Genomic DNA, 13,908 nt, shown 5'->3' on the forward strand with positions numbered 1-13,908 from the left:
AGGCTGTAGTGAGTCTCCCATGATCGTATCAGTGACGAAGTTGAAAAGGAAAGGTGAAAGATGACAGCCCTGTCGGACACCACTTGATGTGGTGAACTCAGGAGAGAGCTTCCTGTAGACCTTTACGCGACCGCGGGAATTGGCGTACAGCGCCTTAATGAGGACCAAGAATTTATGGGGGTCACCTTTGCTCCACAGACACTGCACCGAAAAGGTGCCATGGCTGAATGATTTGATTCGGAGCATCTGGAACAACTATAATTCTCATGCTGGTGCTTGCTTTCATTTCATTTCAGCTTCCATCTTATTCGTCCATCTTCTCAGAAGTTCCAGTTCCTCTGATCATCCTACCCCACGGGGGATATGAGTGGAGGTCTTGCCCCAAGCAAGAGTACGGTTTACATCAGCAACCTGCCTTTCTCTCTGACGAACAATGATTTGCACCAGATACTAAATCCGTATGGGCGAGTAGTGAGGTAAACATTTTATGTTTTCTACTATGGCAAGCGTTCAGAGTCCTGTTCTTAATGAGGGATTACGTTTTTTTTTCAAAATTTATTTGCCAGTTATGTTTATCGCCAGGATTCTGGCTCGTACTCTATTTCTGGAACTCTACGGCCACCAATTTAGCGAAGTCGAATTTTCCTCAACGGAGCATATTTGCACTTAAGTAGCAGGAAGATGAAGAGTCACTGGATACTTCGAAGAGAGCGCATTTAGTATTCATTTCATGGTGTTGGATCTTCTCGCATAAATGATAAACACCTGCATTCATGTAGCTTGGGTGGACGCCGTTTTTTTAAATCAGTGGTTACCCGTCAATACGTACCTGAACCTTCAGTTCGGATTGTTTCCAACAATCGGTCTTTGAAGGACTTTTACAGAGTAATTCAGTGAGGTATCTTTGTCATGTAGACATCAATGCTTTATCGACTTGTGTCGGTTCAGGGCTTTTCAAATTATTCACACACCAAAGTATTAGCACTACAGAAGATGAACGGAAAACCGTTTGACTTGTTGGGCCCCTGATGCACAAAATAGGTCATTTAATCCCAAACGTTTTGTTGGGTATAATTTTTCTCAAAATGCACTCATTTATCAATACGTGTTGCCTAAACCAATTTAAACACATTGAGGCATTTTACACCACATCCAGCTTTACGCAGTTTTATTAGTACATATACGCGGCTTTTCCCTTACTTGCACATTGCTTGTTCGAAAGTTCTGAGGCGAATATAGGATACTTAAATGAGTCATTCGCTATTCCTTACTCGGGATTCAGGTACTACGTGGGAACAACTCATCGAAAACCGACAAATGTAGGTATACCTTTTTCTTAGGCACCGCCATCTCAATGAAAAATCTAGATGAGGACCGGATGATGATTAAACTTAGAAGCGATCCTGACTGACTAGTCAGGCTAAGGCGAGTGAGGAATTGAGTAAACGAATGGAGAATATGTCCAAAAGTGTATATATATAGGGCATGAACTGCAGTTCACACTTAGTTAGTGGTTCTAGCGAACACAGCCGAATAGTTATTGAGTAACATGCTGCGCAAGCGGTGTTTTTCTTTCAGAAATGTTGTATGTCTCCTTTCTTTAGTCAGTCAGCCGTGGTGCCCGCGCATGTGAGGGAGGCTTCAACACGCCAGAAACTTTGTGGCTCTGTTGACGTTTTCCAGCGTGTCGAAACTACTTTGTCCAGTATGGACCATGTTTACTGTTTTCTTGGCTGTATGTATTCAGAACTCAGGATGTTGGCCTCATTCTCTGTTTCAGACAATGTTATTTTAGAACTTTAGATCAATAAACGGCGACAGGCTTTAACTTCGTTTCCGTAGAAAAAAGACAGGATGGATTATGGATTATTGCAGATCCGCCAAGACCCTTTTATGTTGTGCACACCTATCAATGTCTTATTTGACAATGTTGATAGAAACTAATTGTAATAACGTCACATCCATACTCTGGTTCTCAGTCGCGTCCAGTTTACCAACGTGGTATGGTATCTTTTCTCTGGAAGTGTTTTCCGGAACCCTTCCTGCGGATGTCACTCCAGTAGGCAATTTCCGTTTTTCAGTTTATACGCTAGTTATTGGACCTCAGGTGGAACTGTTTCCCGTTGTTTATTCGTAGCCCTTCTGCTAACAGCCTCTGTATGTATTGCCCCAGACAGTAGCAAATTTTGGTCCTGATACCTACGTTTCTTTTCGTCTTCCAGGGTGACTATAGTGAAAGACCGTGAGAGCAGAAAAAGCAAGGGCATTGCGTTTGCATTATTCCTAGATCGGAACGATGCCCGCCAATGTGCCTCCCAGCTCAACAACACAAAGGCAAGTATGTAAACAAAGCATGCCGAACATGTTACACACGTGAAGTCACGCCAACATACTTGGTTTATGTATAGCCCCTTGCATGTTGCATCGAGTCTACGTTAACGGATCATACCGATTAGACCGTTCTGAACCAATTACTTCTTGCACTTAGACCGCAGGACGCACTTCATGCGGTGCACAGCGTTCTTCACACATTGTGGGTAGCGTTGTGCGACCCTCTTCAACCGACTGACAACTTCGGACTTCTTGGCCACCTCATATCTGGCACTGGCTGTACCTGCGCCCCTTGGACGGTGCTATCATAATAGATGCTACCACGGAATTGCGTTTTACCTATATTTTAAAGCCAATGCTTCCAAGTACTTGGCAGCGGTGAGCCGAGAAGAGTAATCACTGGTGAAGGAAACTACTCACAAGGTTGATGACAACTCTTCGACTCAATTGGATCTCTCGTTTATGATATTCGAAGAGTTTTCAGCAACTTGGTGAGTAGATTCTCCTGTGAAAATAGACTGCGATACCTCGAATGTCGTACCAACTGACATGAAGCGGCCTTTGTGCAGCATATTCAGTGAATATCCTGTGAATACCGAACTGAATTGCAAGTGAGTGTATTTGCAGTAATCACTGGTGTTTAAATTGCTTTTCATTTTTCCCCGGTGGGTCCAGGGTTGTGTCCCACGATAAAACTGGCGCACAAGCAATGCATCTGACAAGATCGGATAGACCTTGATGAACACTGTTCAGTGCAGTTTTATTATGTTTTAGAAAAACTCACTTTCAATTGAGATTTGGTCCTGTCAGTGAAGCCAATCTTTGCTGAAAAGCTGAGAAGCACTGCACAGCTCTTTCGTCCTTTATGGGAATCATCAGTATTGCGCACCCCACGAAAATATGAGTTTCCTGTCTAATTGAGAGCTAATCATACTGCTGTTCATCCACTCGTGGTCGAACAGTTAAGCATTCAACCACTGGCCGGAAGGTCGTGGGTTCGAAACTAAGTTTCCTCGGATGCATACTGCCTATGATTCCCAATATGCATAAATCAGCTGAGCAGTTTTTCTAGGCTTTTCAGCATAGGTTGGCTTTACTGACAGAATGAAATCTAAGTAGAAAACCCTTGTCCATGTCATTTGTGTCCACCAGCTTTTATCTGACACATACTACACTATATACTATCTACCGCGGTTTACAAACGTGATCTGTTCTATTCGTATTTTGACCGCTGCAAAATAACCACGTCGATATTTTTCCTGCGCAGTAGCTCTTTGGTCGGACCCTGAAAGCTTCCATCGCAAAAGATAATGGAAGAGCAGCGGAGTTTATCAGGCGCCGTGAATACCCCAACAAATCCCGATGTTATGAATGTGGAGTAAGTTCCACCCCATTTCTACTGCCGATTGTGCTTTTCTTTTTGAAAACATCATATTTCCGTCGAGAATGGTCTCCCGGTTACACGGACTGGGCGTGCAGTCCCGGACACTTTGAGAGTTGAGAGATGATATTTCACGTTACTCGAATTTGTGATAGTAGCACAGATGACAATCATATTTTTTACTAATGGCTTGAAACGGTCGTAAGCCAGGGCATCTGTCTTGGAATGTTACCTAATTTCCGCGTACTTTAGCTAGGATGGTACTAGATGGGTAAAACTTCAACTTTGGAATGTGCTGATAACACACATTGAAGTTCTGTGATATCAAAACAAAGGGCCTACGGGACTATGGTTCCCAGGACAGGAGTGCTCTCTGGATGGGCACTCGAGGATAAGTTTCATTGTGTAGTTTCGGATATTTTCGTTTTCGGAGGTTACATACAGATGGATCCTTGAAACAGAATAGGACTTTTCTGGTCTATCCAAGTAAGCCGCTACCATGGACCACAGCTATTTCTCCTACTATATATTCCATATGCATTGTAGAGTTTTCCGCTGGTTATTTTAATTCTTCCATGGGTTGCACATCTCTTCAGTGTGAGTCTTTTTGGAGGGGATGATACACCAAGTAGCTGTGCTGTATCTTCTCTGTCCGTATTTCTGGAATTTGGAGAAAGTCCTTTGACAGGAGCCTGAAAGAATGGTTCGAGTTCATTCATGGGTAGGTGATTGCACTTATATGGTCCCTGATGACCCATGACCATCTCAGCCTTCTTACCCCGGGTACGCGACAGCCACACACTTGATGGTTATCACGGTTGTGATTCTTTTTGAATCTCAACAGCAATCCATTGGGAATGTGTATTGACGAATGTAGATAACATAAAACATTCGAACTTCCAGTTCGACACGCAAACATTTTCTTGCTTTGTGCTTCTCTAATGTAACACTAATGGTGCTTTCAAATTTCTTCTTTCTTGCCCTACGTTCCCGCTTTGTTCGAAATCGTATTTCTTTTATCCTCTATAGGAATTCGGTCACCTCAGTTACAAGTGTTCTAAAAATGCGCTTGGAGAGCGGGTTCCGCCGCTGAAGAAAAGAAAAGACAGAAAAAAATCCGAGTAAGCTTAGATTCCTGATCGTAGCCTGGATGTACTTTTGAAAGATTTCATGCAGTCTTTCAGAATCAAAAATTGTATGCAACAGTACACGTTACTAAAGGATTCCTGTTTCGTAGACAGTTCACGCTTTCTGATTGTTAGGCCTGAGGAAACGATTTAGTCGACTTTGAATCACATGACGTCAGCTGCGAGATTGAATGATGATGGGTCGTATTTCATCAGCCACTCGTCCCCGAATGTTTGGTTTTGTGTCCGAATCTACTCCGAGAATCGTTAGGCGCTCACCTCAGGTGATTTTCAATAGCGATGAAGCAGCTGCATAAGGCTTTTAGACATCTCGGTTTAAACTGACTTCAACGTCACTGTGGGATTTCAGTTAAAAGCTCAGGACTATTCAGTGATGGATGAAGTTTTGTTTTTCACCAACTACTCTTATTTGTATACTAATTTGGTTTCGACGGTCGAATCAGTTGCATCCGGCCGAAGCTCTAGTTCATGGTACGGTTTTTTGTAATGAAAAATTGGCACTGACGGGAGGTCTCTAGTCACCGTCGATAATTTGGGTCTAAAAATGCGTTCCTTAACTTGGTGTCACTGAACCCCTAGTTGTTAGTAAGTTATATCATATTAATCGACATGTTTTATGCATAACATCTCATCCTGAGTGTGTTGTGGACATCACAATTGCATACCACCGCCACATTTCCCAATAAACGAAGGCCGGCAAGGGTGAGCTTTGTTTTGTCAGTTAGATGTTTGTAAAATCAATGGTGATGATCAGTAGCTCGTATCGTAAAAAGATAGAGTCGTTATTGGTTGAAGACCCATAAGATCTATGGTTTGTTTTCGTTTTCATAAGGTTTCGATTATGAATTTCACTGTGCAAGTGAAGTTATTCCGGTCCAAGAAAGCTGACTAGCACGTTACAGCTGTTTCATCCCCGTCAGAAATCAACAATGTAGACCGTCAGTCTCTACGGATATTCAGATCGGCTGATTGTTGAATAACATGACATTTGGTCATGGGTAGTTCGCCAGCATTTAGACAGGATTTTGTGTCACCATCCTTCAGCAGTGCTGCTCGCTGGACAGGCGATTACTCAAGTAAATGTTTCATGCAATTTATATTGTGCTGGACTGATTGGTGTAGTATTTAACCGCCAACCGGAATACTGTGAGTTCGAAGCCCCATGAAGCTGCACTACTGACGATTGCCAACTGGTATTAAACAACGCTATGATGGTTCTTGAATGTTCAGCACAGGGTGACTCCACTCGAAAACTTAAACCCACGTTTAAGTTATCAATTTTTCCCAACCGGCATTAGTAACATACGCAACGACATACGGGTGTTACTGAAACTTTTGGGCTGTGTTGCTGAACCGGCGTCGCTAGCGCTTTCTGGGTCAATCGTTTTAACAGTTATGTTCAAGTACTGGAATCTGAGCTGTTGCCGATGTACTATAGTAAAATACCTGACAATTCAAATGTTTCAATATGAGTCAGATAATTGGTTGCAACTAATTCCATACAAGACCAGGAGGAGCAAATTTTTTCTACATCCAATATATCTCCTAAAAACTGACTGTGGTTCGTTCTTGAAAATCCAGTTCTTGCGTTTTCCTGACTTCTCGCGCATTTACCAGCTCCTGTTGGATTTTGACCTTATTTGCTGATTATGTATTACCTAATTTTGTCATTCCGGAAAGACCTGATTCAAAATGGTGGTGTGGCGATAATTAGCTTGCCTCGCATATGAGATATCCAGTGTTTGAGTCACGATACGGCTAATGGTATGCACTGTTGGTGGACTATGGGAAAGGAACTCGTTTGCGGCGCGTGACTTGGATTCACCAGACTGATCGCAACCACTGTTGACAGCTGCGCGCCCTTATGTTATTTCAACTTCATCACTTTCCACCACGTACCCTTAGACCTCGGCATATACTGCCTCCGAACATTGTTCTCGTAATCCAGTAGGAGACTGGAAGTTGTAGGTTGCCGTACAGGCTTCGCTAATTGTGACGTTTGATGTAGGTAGTTGTCAAAGACTAGGATCGACAATTTGTACCACTTGAGTCACTGAGAAATTATGATTTAGTCTTAAGAATCGTGTTTACCAGGCTACGAGCTGTGTTGTATGATTGCAAACGGCCTCTGCAGGTCTTCGACAATCTGTGTCCTCGAATAGCCACTGGTAATGGATGGCATCAGTGAAGTTGGAAGGAAGTAACTAGAAAACGCATTTGGTTGTCCCCGTGGCTCTTCATACACTTGATTGAGGATGGTTTGAGGTATGGCCTTCATCCCGGCAGTTCTTCTCCACATCGTTTAGTTGGCCATTTGGGGTTGTAGATTCCACGAACTTGCGACCAGTAGTTTGCACTGCTTCATGCAAATGACTGCTTACTGAAGATTGACGCCGTGTCTATCGGGAGTCGCGCTTTCTCCTGAACATCATTATGTGTGGTATAATTAGTCACTTTTTACGTAGTAACGATGACATGGGTTTGCTGCTTTTTGTGACATCCTGGTGACCCTGACGTACTTCAAGGATGTCTGTTGTCTTCATTTCCTCCCCCCATCAGTCACAGTCTGACGTTCCCTTTCCAAAATTCGGTATCAGAGAATAATTAGAGTCAACTCCTGAGAAATCCCAGCTGGTCCTTCCATGTTGAAAAGTCAAAGTCACTCACTGAGTATTTTAAACGTACCATAAAACCCTCTAGTGAGGTTAACAAACACGTATGTTCCCACACTAGATATGGCCTTACTCTATTCTTTCCCCATAGTCCACGAGAAGGACTTCTGCTAAATTGAAAGACTTTTGAAGCACATCCCATGATGTACTGCAATTTCAAGGACTGTCCCTGTTGATTGGCCAGTCATCACAGTCACGGTTACTCAATCTCTTCACGCAGGATTATTAAGAGAACTGAACATCCAGTTAAGCTTCAGATGGCTCTGTGGTTGAGGCGCGAACCTACTGACCATAAATTCCTTGGTTCGAACTCGATCGCTCTTGTCCAGGCTTGGGCGACCCGGCGGCATCTCGGCCCTCGTGGCTTGGCAGCTAGGCACTGCAAGAGTGTTACAGCTAGACTTTACCAACCATTCACCTCAGTCCGTTGTGCCTGGCGCCATTTCTGATTTTGTCCAAATCACAATTATCTGCTCTTACTAACGCTTACCGTAATTCTGTTCTTCATTACTGGATGTCATTTTTGGGTCTGTATTTGCCGTCGTAGCGATATGAGCCTCCCACTTGTCATGATCAGCTTTCACGCCTGGGGACAGATGAGTGTGTGCCATGTAAGCCGACACGAGCTGCCTGTTGACACTACTATTCTTTCGGAGATTTCGGAAGTCAAACTACAAACCTGAACACGACTTTCAGATAATGGGGTTACTGAAAAGTGGAACAAATGAAATGTGCACCTGGAACAGTGAACAACACGATGATTCAACGTAACTGACATCTGGCTTTCAAAATGTGCATATTATGTTTTGTCGGAAGAATCTTGCCTTTTGCACAGATGGTCATCCTCAAGATGTACTGAAAGTTCTTCATTGATCTTAAGTACGCAGTGGCTTACATTCTTGGACTAGAAGCAGTGTATGCTTCAACGAGGTTTTACCTGTTCCACCATTCGGTTTAGTGGTTTTTCTCGTTCAGATGACGTCGACTTTTCCATGTAGTACAACTATGGACCGTCTATTCTAAGTTGATTTGATATGTGTTTATTTTATACACAACTCTTTGGATAACTGGAAAAAAATCATGTTGGTTCTTTACGTAACACGTTACGTGCCCATATTCCAATACTAAAACTCTGGATGCCTCTTACTTGCTCTCCCTGATTCTCATTGACCAGCAGTTCCAAACGCCCCCGGATGTCCGGTGTGGGAACGGAACCTTATCAGGGTACCAATTCTGCTGACGGTGATGTTGATGAAGAGGAAGAGGGCGAGGAACCTGGACTGGATAGCTGGAGCGCCGCTGTAAACTATCAGACGAACCTTCTTAGTCAGTCAAGCTCGACGTCTTCCGTGCTTGAACCAAATAGGAAACGACGCATTCGTCCAGACACTTATTTCTCAGATGAAGAAGAGTTGGATGAAGATGTGTGATCACGTACACTCGTTTAGAAACAAATATGACCACTTTTGACACTTTGGTCTGTATATAATCTTTCTTTCTGGATATCCTGCTAAGCATATATACCGCGAAGCGGATGCCTTTGTACATATATGCATCTCCCATACACTTGTATACTTAATCGCTCGTGTTCTGTGGCGTGCAGTTTGTGCACTATACGGATGTTTCTTTGGGACTCTAGAAACTTGTTAGGTGTGGACGGTATCGACCTAGTCTAGTTAGAACATCCGATGAGCAGTGTGGAGGTCCACTGAATGCTATCTTACACATCCTTGTTTGACACCAGTTAGTTCATGTGCTTTACATGTTGGGCAGCACTCTGCGTCTAAGCTTGCACCGATTGAAGAGTTCCAGGGAAGGTCAGGCAATGATCTGGCAGCAAACCACGATAGTCCGGCAAAGTAAATGGTATTCACAGCTGCCACCTCATCGTGTAGGTTACCAAAATGGTAAACGTAACTGGAGAGGAACACTGAAAGTCATCGTACAGCCACATAGGCACTGACGCTGATGCAGCCGGTCCATCATACGTGTTTAACTATCTTTATTCCAGACGCTCATTCTGAACCCATTACCCTTTGCTAACGTTATTCACAATTAGCTGGTGCACGCGAGAGCTATCAGTGCACAGTCGTCTCTTTGTGGTCATTGGGCGAAGGATTTCTGCAGCCGCTACCGCTGTACCTTGGTGCATGGCTTGTGGCTGATGCACTGAAATGCACTACAAAGCTGATAGATGTTTGGAATTCCTGTGCCTAAAAAACGTGTAAAATATCAAAATTACTCAGCTGAGCTCTAATGTTCTTTTCAGTTTGTAACATCTGCAGCATTTGTGGTTCTCGCCTCCGTGGTATTCAATAGTTCATGTTGCTGTATGGTAGGGATGACAGCGCTTTGATGGGAACTAACTCCAAGTGTACAATATCGTGCAGACTTGGTAGAGACCAATCTTTCTGGTGTAAAAAAGTCATAGGATTCCATTGAAATGGTTGGGCAGAAGAAGGCTTTGAAGTCGGCGTTACGATAAAATAACCGAAAATTTCTACGGTAAAATGGTTAAATAAGCATTTCAATGGGAGAGGTCCCTGATGTCTCCAGTACCAGGCAGCCGTTCTGTTTTTTCTCAGCCGGACTATCTAGACACAATATGGGGTAAGTCAGATGCCGAAGTTTACATAGTTCTTCTTCACGTCTTTCAGTTTGGACCCGAATGTCTCAGAAGGATGCCCAGGAGCGTTCATCCTGTGTGGAGGACCTAATCAAGGGAATTGATGGGGTTTGGTTGATATCTTTTGATTTAAAGCACTGCATCCACGGAATATAGCGTTGTTCATCCGAATGCTCAGCACGCTGATACCACCAAGCACATAAGATGGTCGGCCTGTAAAGAAAGAAAAGATCAAACACGTTCTATCAACGAATATCTTCAGTATGATGAGGCCCCAAAATGGTAACTGACGGAACCCGTGCGAGAGACATATCACGAGAATCGCCATTGGTAAAGTTATTTGTAAACAACCCCCGACCATTGTCATTCGAGGCGTACTCTTGTCCGTGATTTCTCGATATGATGATATTCGGCTTCCAATCCTGAGCATTTCCATGATATGAATATTTCTCAACGGTTAGCTTTCGATGCCAGAGTGTTGATGTCGTTTTGTATCGGGTGCTGTTGGGTTCACGTAGTACATATAGTCATGGTGATAGCGATAGTTATAGTCGTGACTTTGCACCCAACTTGCAGGCAGTAGTGCGGCGCAATTTCCACAGGGCAAACTTCATAGTGCAATCTGCAACGAAGTTGAACTAGTAAAGGAAGATTGGGCACTATCGAACATTAGCGCGCATATGAGGCGCACTACCCTGCACCCGTCTGATACTGAGGCTGACAATTCGTGTCATATTTATTCGTCGTCTTAGTGTTGATGTCGTTTTGTATCGGGTGCTGTTGGGTTCACGTAGTACATATAGTCATGGTGATAGCGATAGTTATAGTCGTGACTTTGCACCCAACTTGCAGGCAGTAGTGCGGCGCAATTTCCACAGGGCAAACTTCATAGTGCAATCTGCAACGAAGTTGAACTAGTAAAGGAAGATTGGGCACTATCGAACATTAGCGCGCATATGAGGCGCACTACCCTGCACCCGTCTGATACTGAGGCTGACAATTCGTGTCATATTTATTCGTCGTCTTTGTCCTCCTCCTCCCGTCAGCAAAAAAAAAACTTTTCTTTGCATATGAGAGAGTGCTGACCGTTTTTTTTCACGCACTCCTAAAAAATAGGCAAAATTGGCTCATTCAACTCGAACTCAGTCCTGTGACATCAAGATCAGTCTATTGCATCTGACAAAGCTGTCTAGTCTGTTCCAATGTATTCCGAACAGTTTCCTATTTCTGGATGATTTTCCTGACTGCTTTCCTCAAGCGGCAGACATCCTGTATCTTTGAAAGCGTCCACCACCTTGCTCGTCCAGACGAAATGCGCTCCAGGCTTGTCGACGTTTGCTCGTAGCACACTCATGAGGTACGGCAAGTCGTGACTAACCTTTTTTTTACTTGGTCAGTTACAAAGTCGAGTAGAATTTGTCAAAACCTCTGTCGGCTGAACAACAAAAGTGCACTTTGTACGCACGTATATCAGCGTATATTTTTGGAAATTCATCCTGCATTCGGTGCGAAAGAGCACAGTCATATGCGTATGCGTCCTGTTTACTCTGGAACAAAGAATTTGCCGTCCAAGAACATGGCGACTTTTGTGTGTTCAGGGTGTGTGTGTTAGATCAACGCCCTTGAAGCTTCTTGGGGATTTGTCCATTACAGAAGGTATCATTTCTTCATTCTATATATTTCTACACAGTAACCGGTGTACGGGATCTCTGGGCACATTTTCCCCACCGGCAGCTTCATGCTATCTTTCCAAAGCTAAAGAAGCTAAGTAGTACAGCGTGTTTTCATAGGGAATAGATACACCCTTTTCGTCATAGTTGTCTGATACCGTCGAGGTCGTTCTTACAAATTCATCAAGACCCTTTTATTGCACGTCCTGTCGTTCCCACGTGTTCGAACACAAAACTCACTATTGACATGGATAGTAAGCACGCCTTTTAGCCGTTCAGATTGTCTCATCTATTGAAACTACCCGCTCCGTGTTTGGAATGTCGTAATGTAACAATCTGTGTGGCTTTCTTGTACACAAAACAATGGCAGGAATCTTACCATGAATCTCTCTAATCTTTTGGAACCACTGGAAAGTGGTATGTTTGGTCCCTCGAGACCTTTGGTCATTTCGGATGTGGGGTTCGTTCATTGGTGCGCTGCTGAAGCAGATCCTTACAAGCTATATCATTGTTAGTAGTTTAGAGAGCGGTCCGCTGAACCCTGAGCGGCTTCTAGGTAAGTCAACCATTCTAGAATATCCGGCTTCTGGACGACCGGCAAACGTTTTTTTATCCTATCAGTATAGGTCGAAACCTTTGACACAGAACTGACTGACTGACAGGACTACAGTTAATTTTATTTGACTCAACTTACTCTCCTGCGGTTGGTCAAGTAAGGCTGTTTTCTAAACTACATTCATCATCTGCTCCCGAACCACACTACAATTACACTACCGTCTTCACTACTTACCAAGACAGCTAACAAGAATAGATGTGATGACGTTAAACGGTGGAACATTTTTCACAAGTCTTTGTGCTTCAAGTGGTGTCTAATAGTACAGTGACTTGATTCTGTCTGAGCATGTGAAGCTGTCCGAACCATCGACTGATGAAATCCTGCAACTTACTTAACCGGGTCCGCCGATCCTTCACAATTGCGTTCATCGTAGCATAGCAACCAAATCAGCTAACATTGGTCTAACTGCGTTTTCTCCCACGAAATGCTGTTCAGTTTTTCGGCTATTTGATTTGGATACGATCGCACCGGGTGTGGTTGGTATGTCGGAGGCATTAGTGCTGCGGACCATTTTCCAGGCGTTTCTAAAATGGTTATCTGGTTAATCCCTCACCCGCTAGATCATCTTAGTGCTCCCGAAACAGAGAAGTCAGTTCGTTATGCACTACTCATAAGGTTGCTGAAAATTCGTCGACAGCCGACGACCGGTTTTGCCCTCCTAAGGGCTCATCAGGTAGACGCAGTCCCCGAGTTTCCGTCGACCTTATGTTCTAGTTGAAACGAAATCAGCGAAATACACTCATTTACAAACTAATTTGGTTTGGTCAGTTATTAGTGGGGAAAGTTTGGATTCGTAAGCAGAAGATATCGTTTCGGAAGGTATAGCGTTTCCTTCTTGATACAAAAGCTTCTTCAAGTTATATGAGTAGATTACCATAGAAACAATTAGTAAGGTATCTTGCGGCGAACACATTAGGTCAGTATCAAATATTCGTTCAACGTTCTTGTTTGTTAGTGTGAATGACTTGTTGGGGATCGCAATAATCTTTTACAATATCGATCCCTGTATTTCCGTAATCCCAAATCGATTTCTGGATAGGACGTAAAATATATTCCCTGAATACTGTTTCAACTGGCTTCAGGAAGTGGTCCTGTAACCGGAAAGGTACAAGAGACTTTTTTGCTGCTCATTTATAGTTGATTTATATGATCCGCTATTTCCTTGGTATTTCGATGGCCTTTGAGTCTCTTCCTAGCCTCAGCTTCACTTGAGTTCAACTTGCGCTGGCGGACTTAAAAAGCCTTCTTCATATCAACATCTATTTAGTGTAACTCAAGGTAGTCCACAATTTTGGACACACACTATCTGTTTCCGCGGTGGGCAGCATCTTTGCCTTTTTTGCTTAAGGTTAGCTGTCAAAAGTAGCATGTGTGTTCAGCTCAGCTCGCTTGATTTCCTCAAAGACGCCTATCAACTTGGTGAAGATGACCGAGTTCATTTCAAGGTTCCATTCGATCTACAGG

The 13,908-nt window shown here is 43.5% G+C and overlaps 1 protein-coding gene across 1 annotated transcript; it reads left to right on the forward strand.

Moving 5' to 3' along the window:
* Nucleotides 1–299: 299 nt before the first annotated feature.
* Nucleotides 300–8,962, forward strand: T265_10175 (hypothetical protein; the record flags this gene model as incomplete). Its single annotated transcript, XM_009176468.1, has 5 exons — nt 300–476; nt 2,223–2,334; nt 3,602–3,709; nt 4,742–4,833; nt 8,726–8,962. The coding sequence occupies 5 exons, from the start codon at nt 364–366 to the stop codon at nt 8,835–8,837; spliced, it is 537 nt and encodes a 178-aa protein (XP_009174732.1).
* Nucleotides 8,963–13,908: the final 4,946 nt, after the last annotated feature.

The sequence above is a fragment of the Opisthorchis viverrini genome (assembly GCF_000715545.1).
Source record: "Opisthorchis viverrini unplaced genomic scaffold opera_v5_339, whole genome shotgun sequence".
NCBI classification, from domain to species: domain Eukaryota; kingdom Metazoa; phylum Platyhelminthes; class Trematoda; order Opisthorchiida; family Opisthorchiidae; genus Opisthorchis; species Opisthorchis viverrini.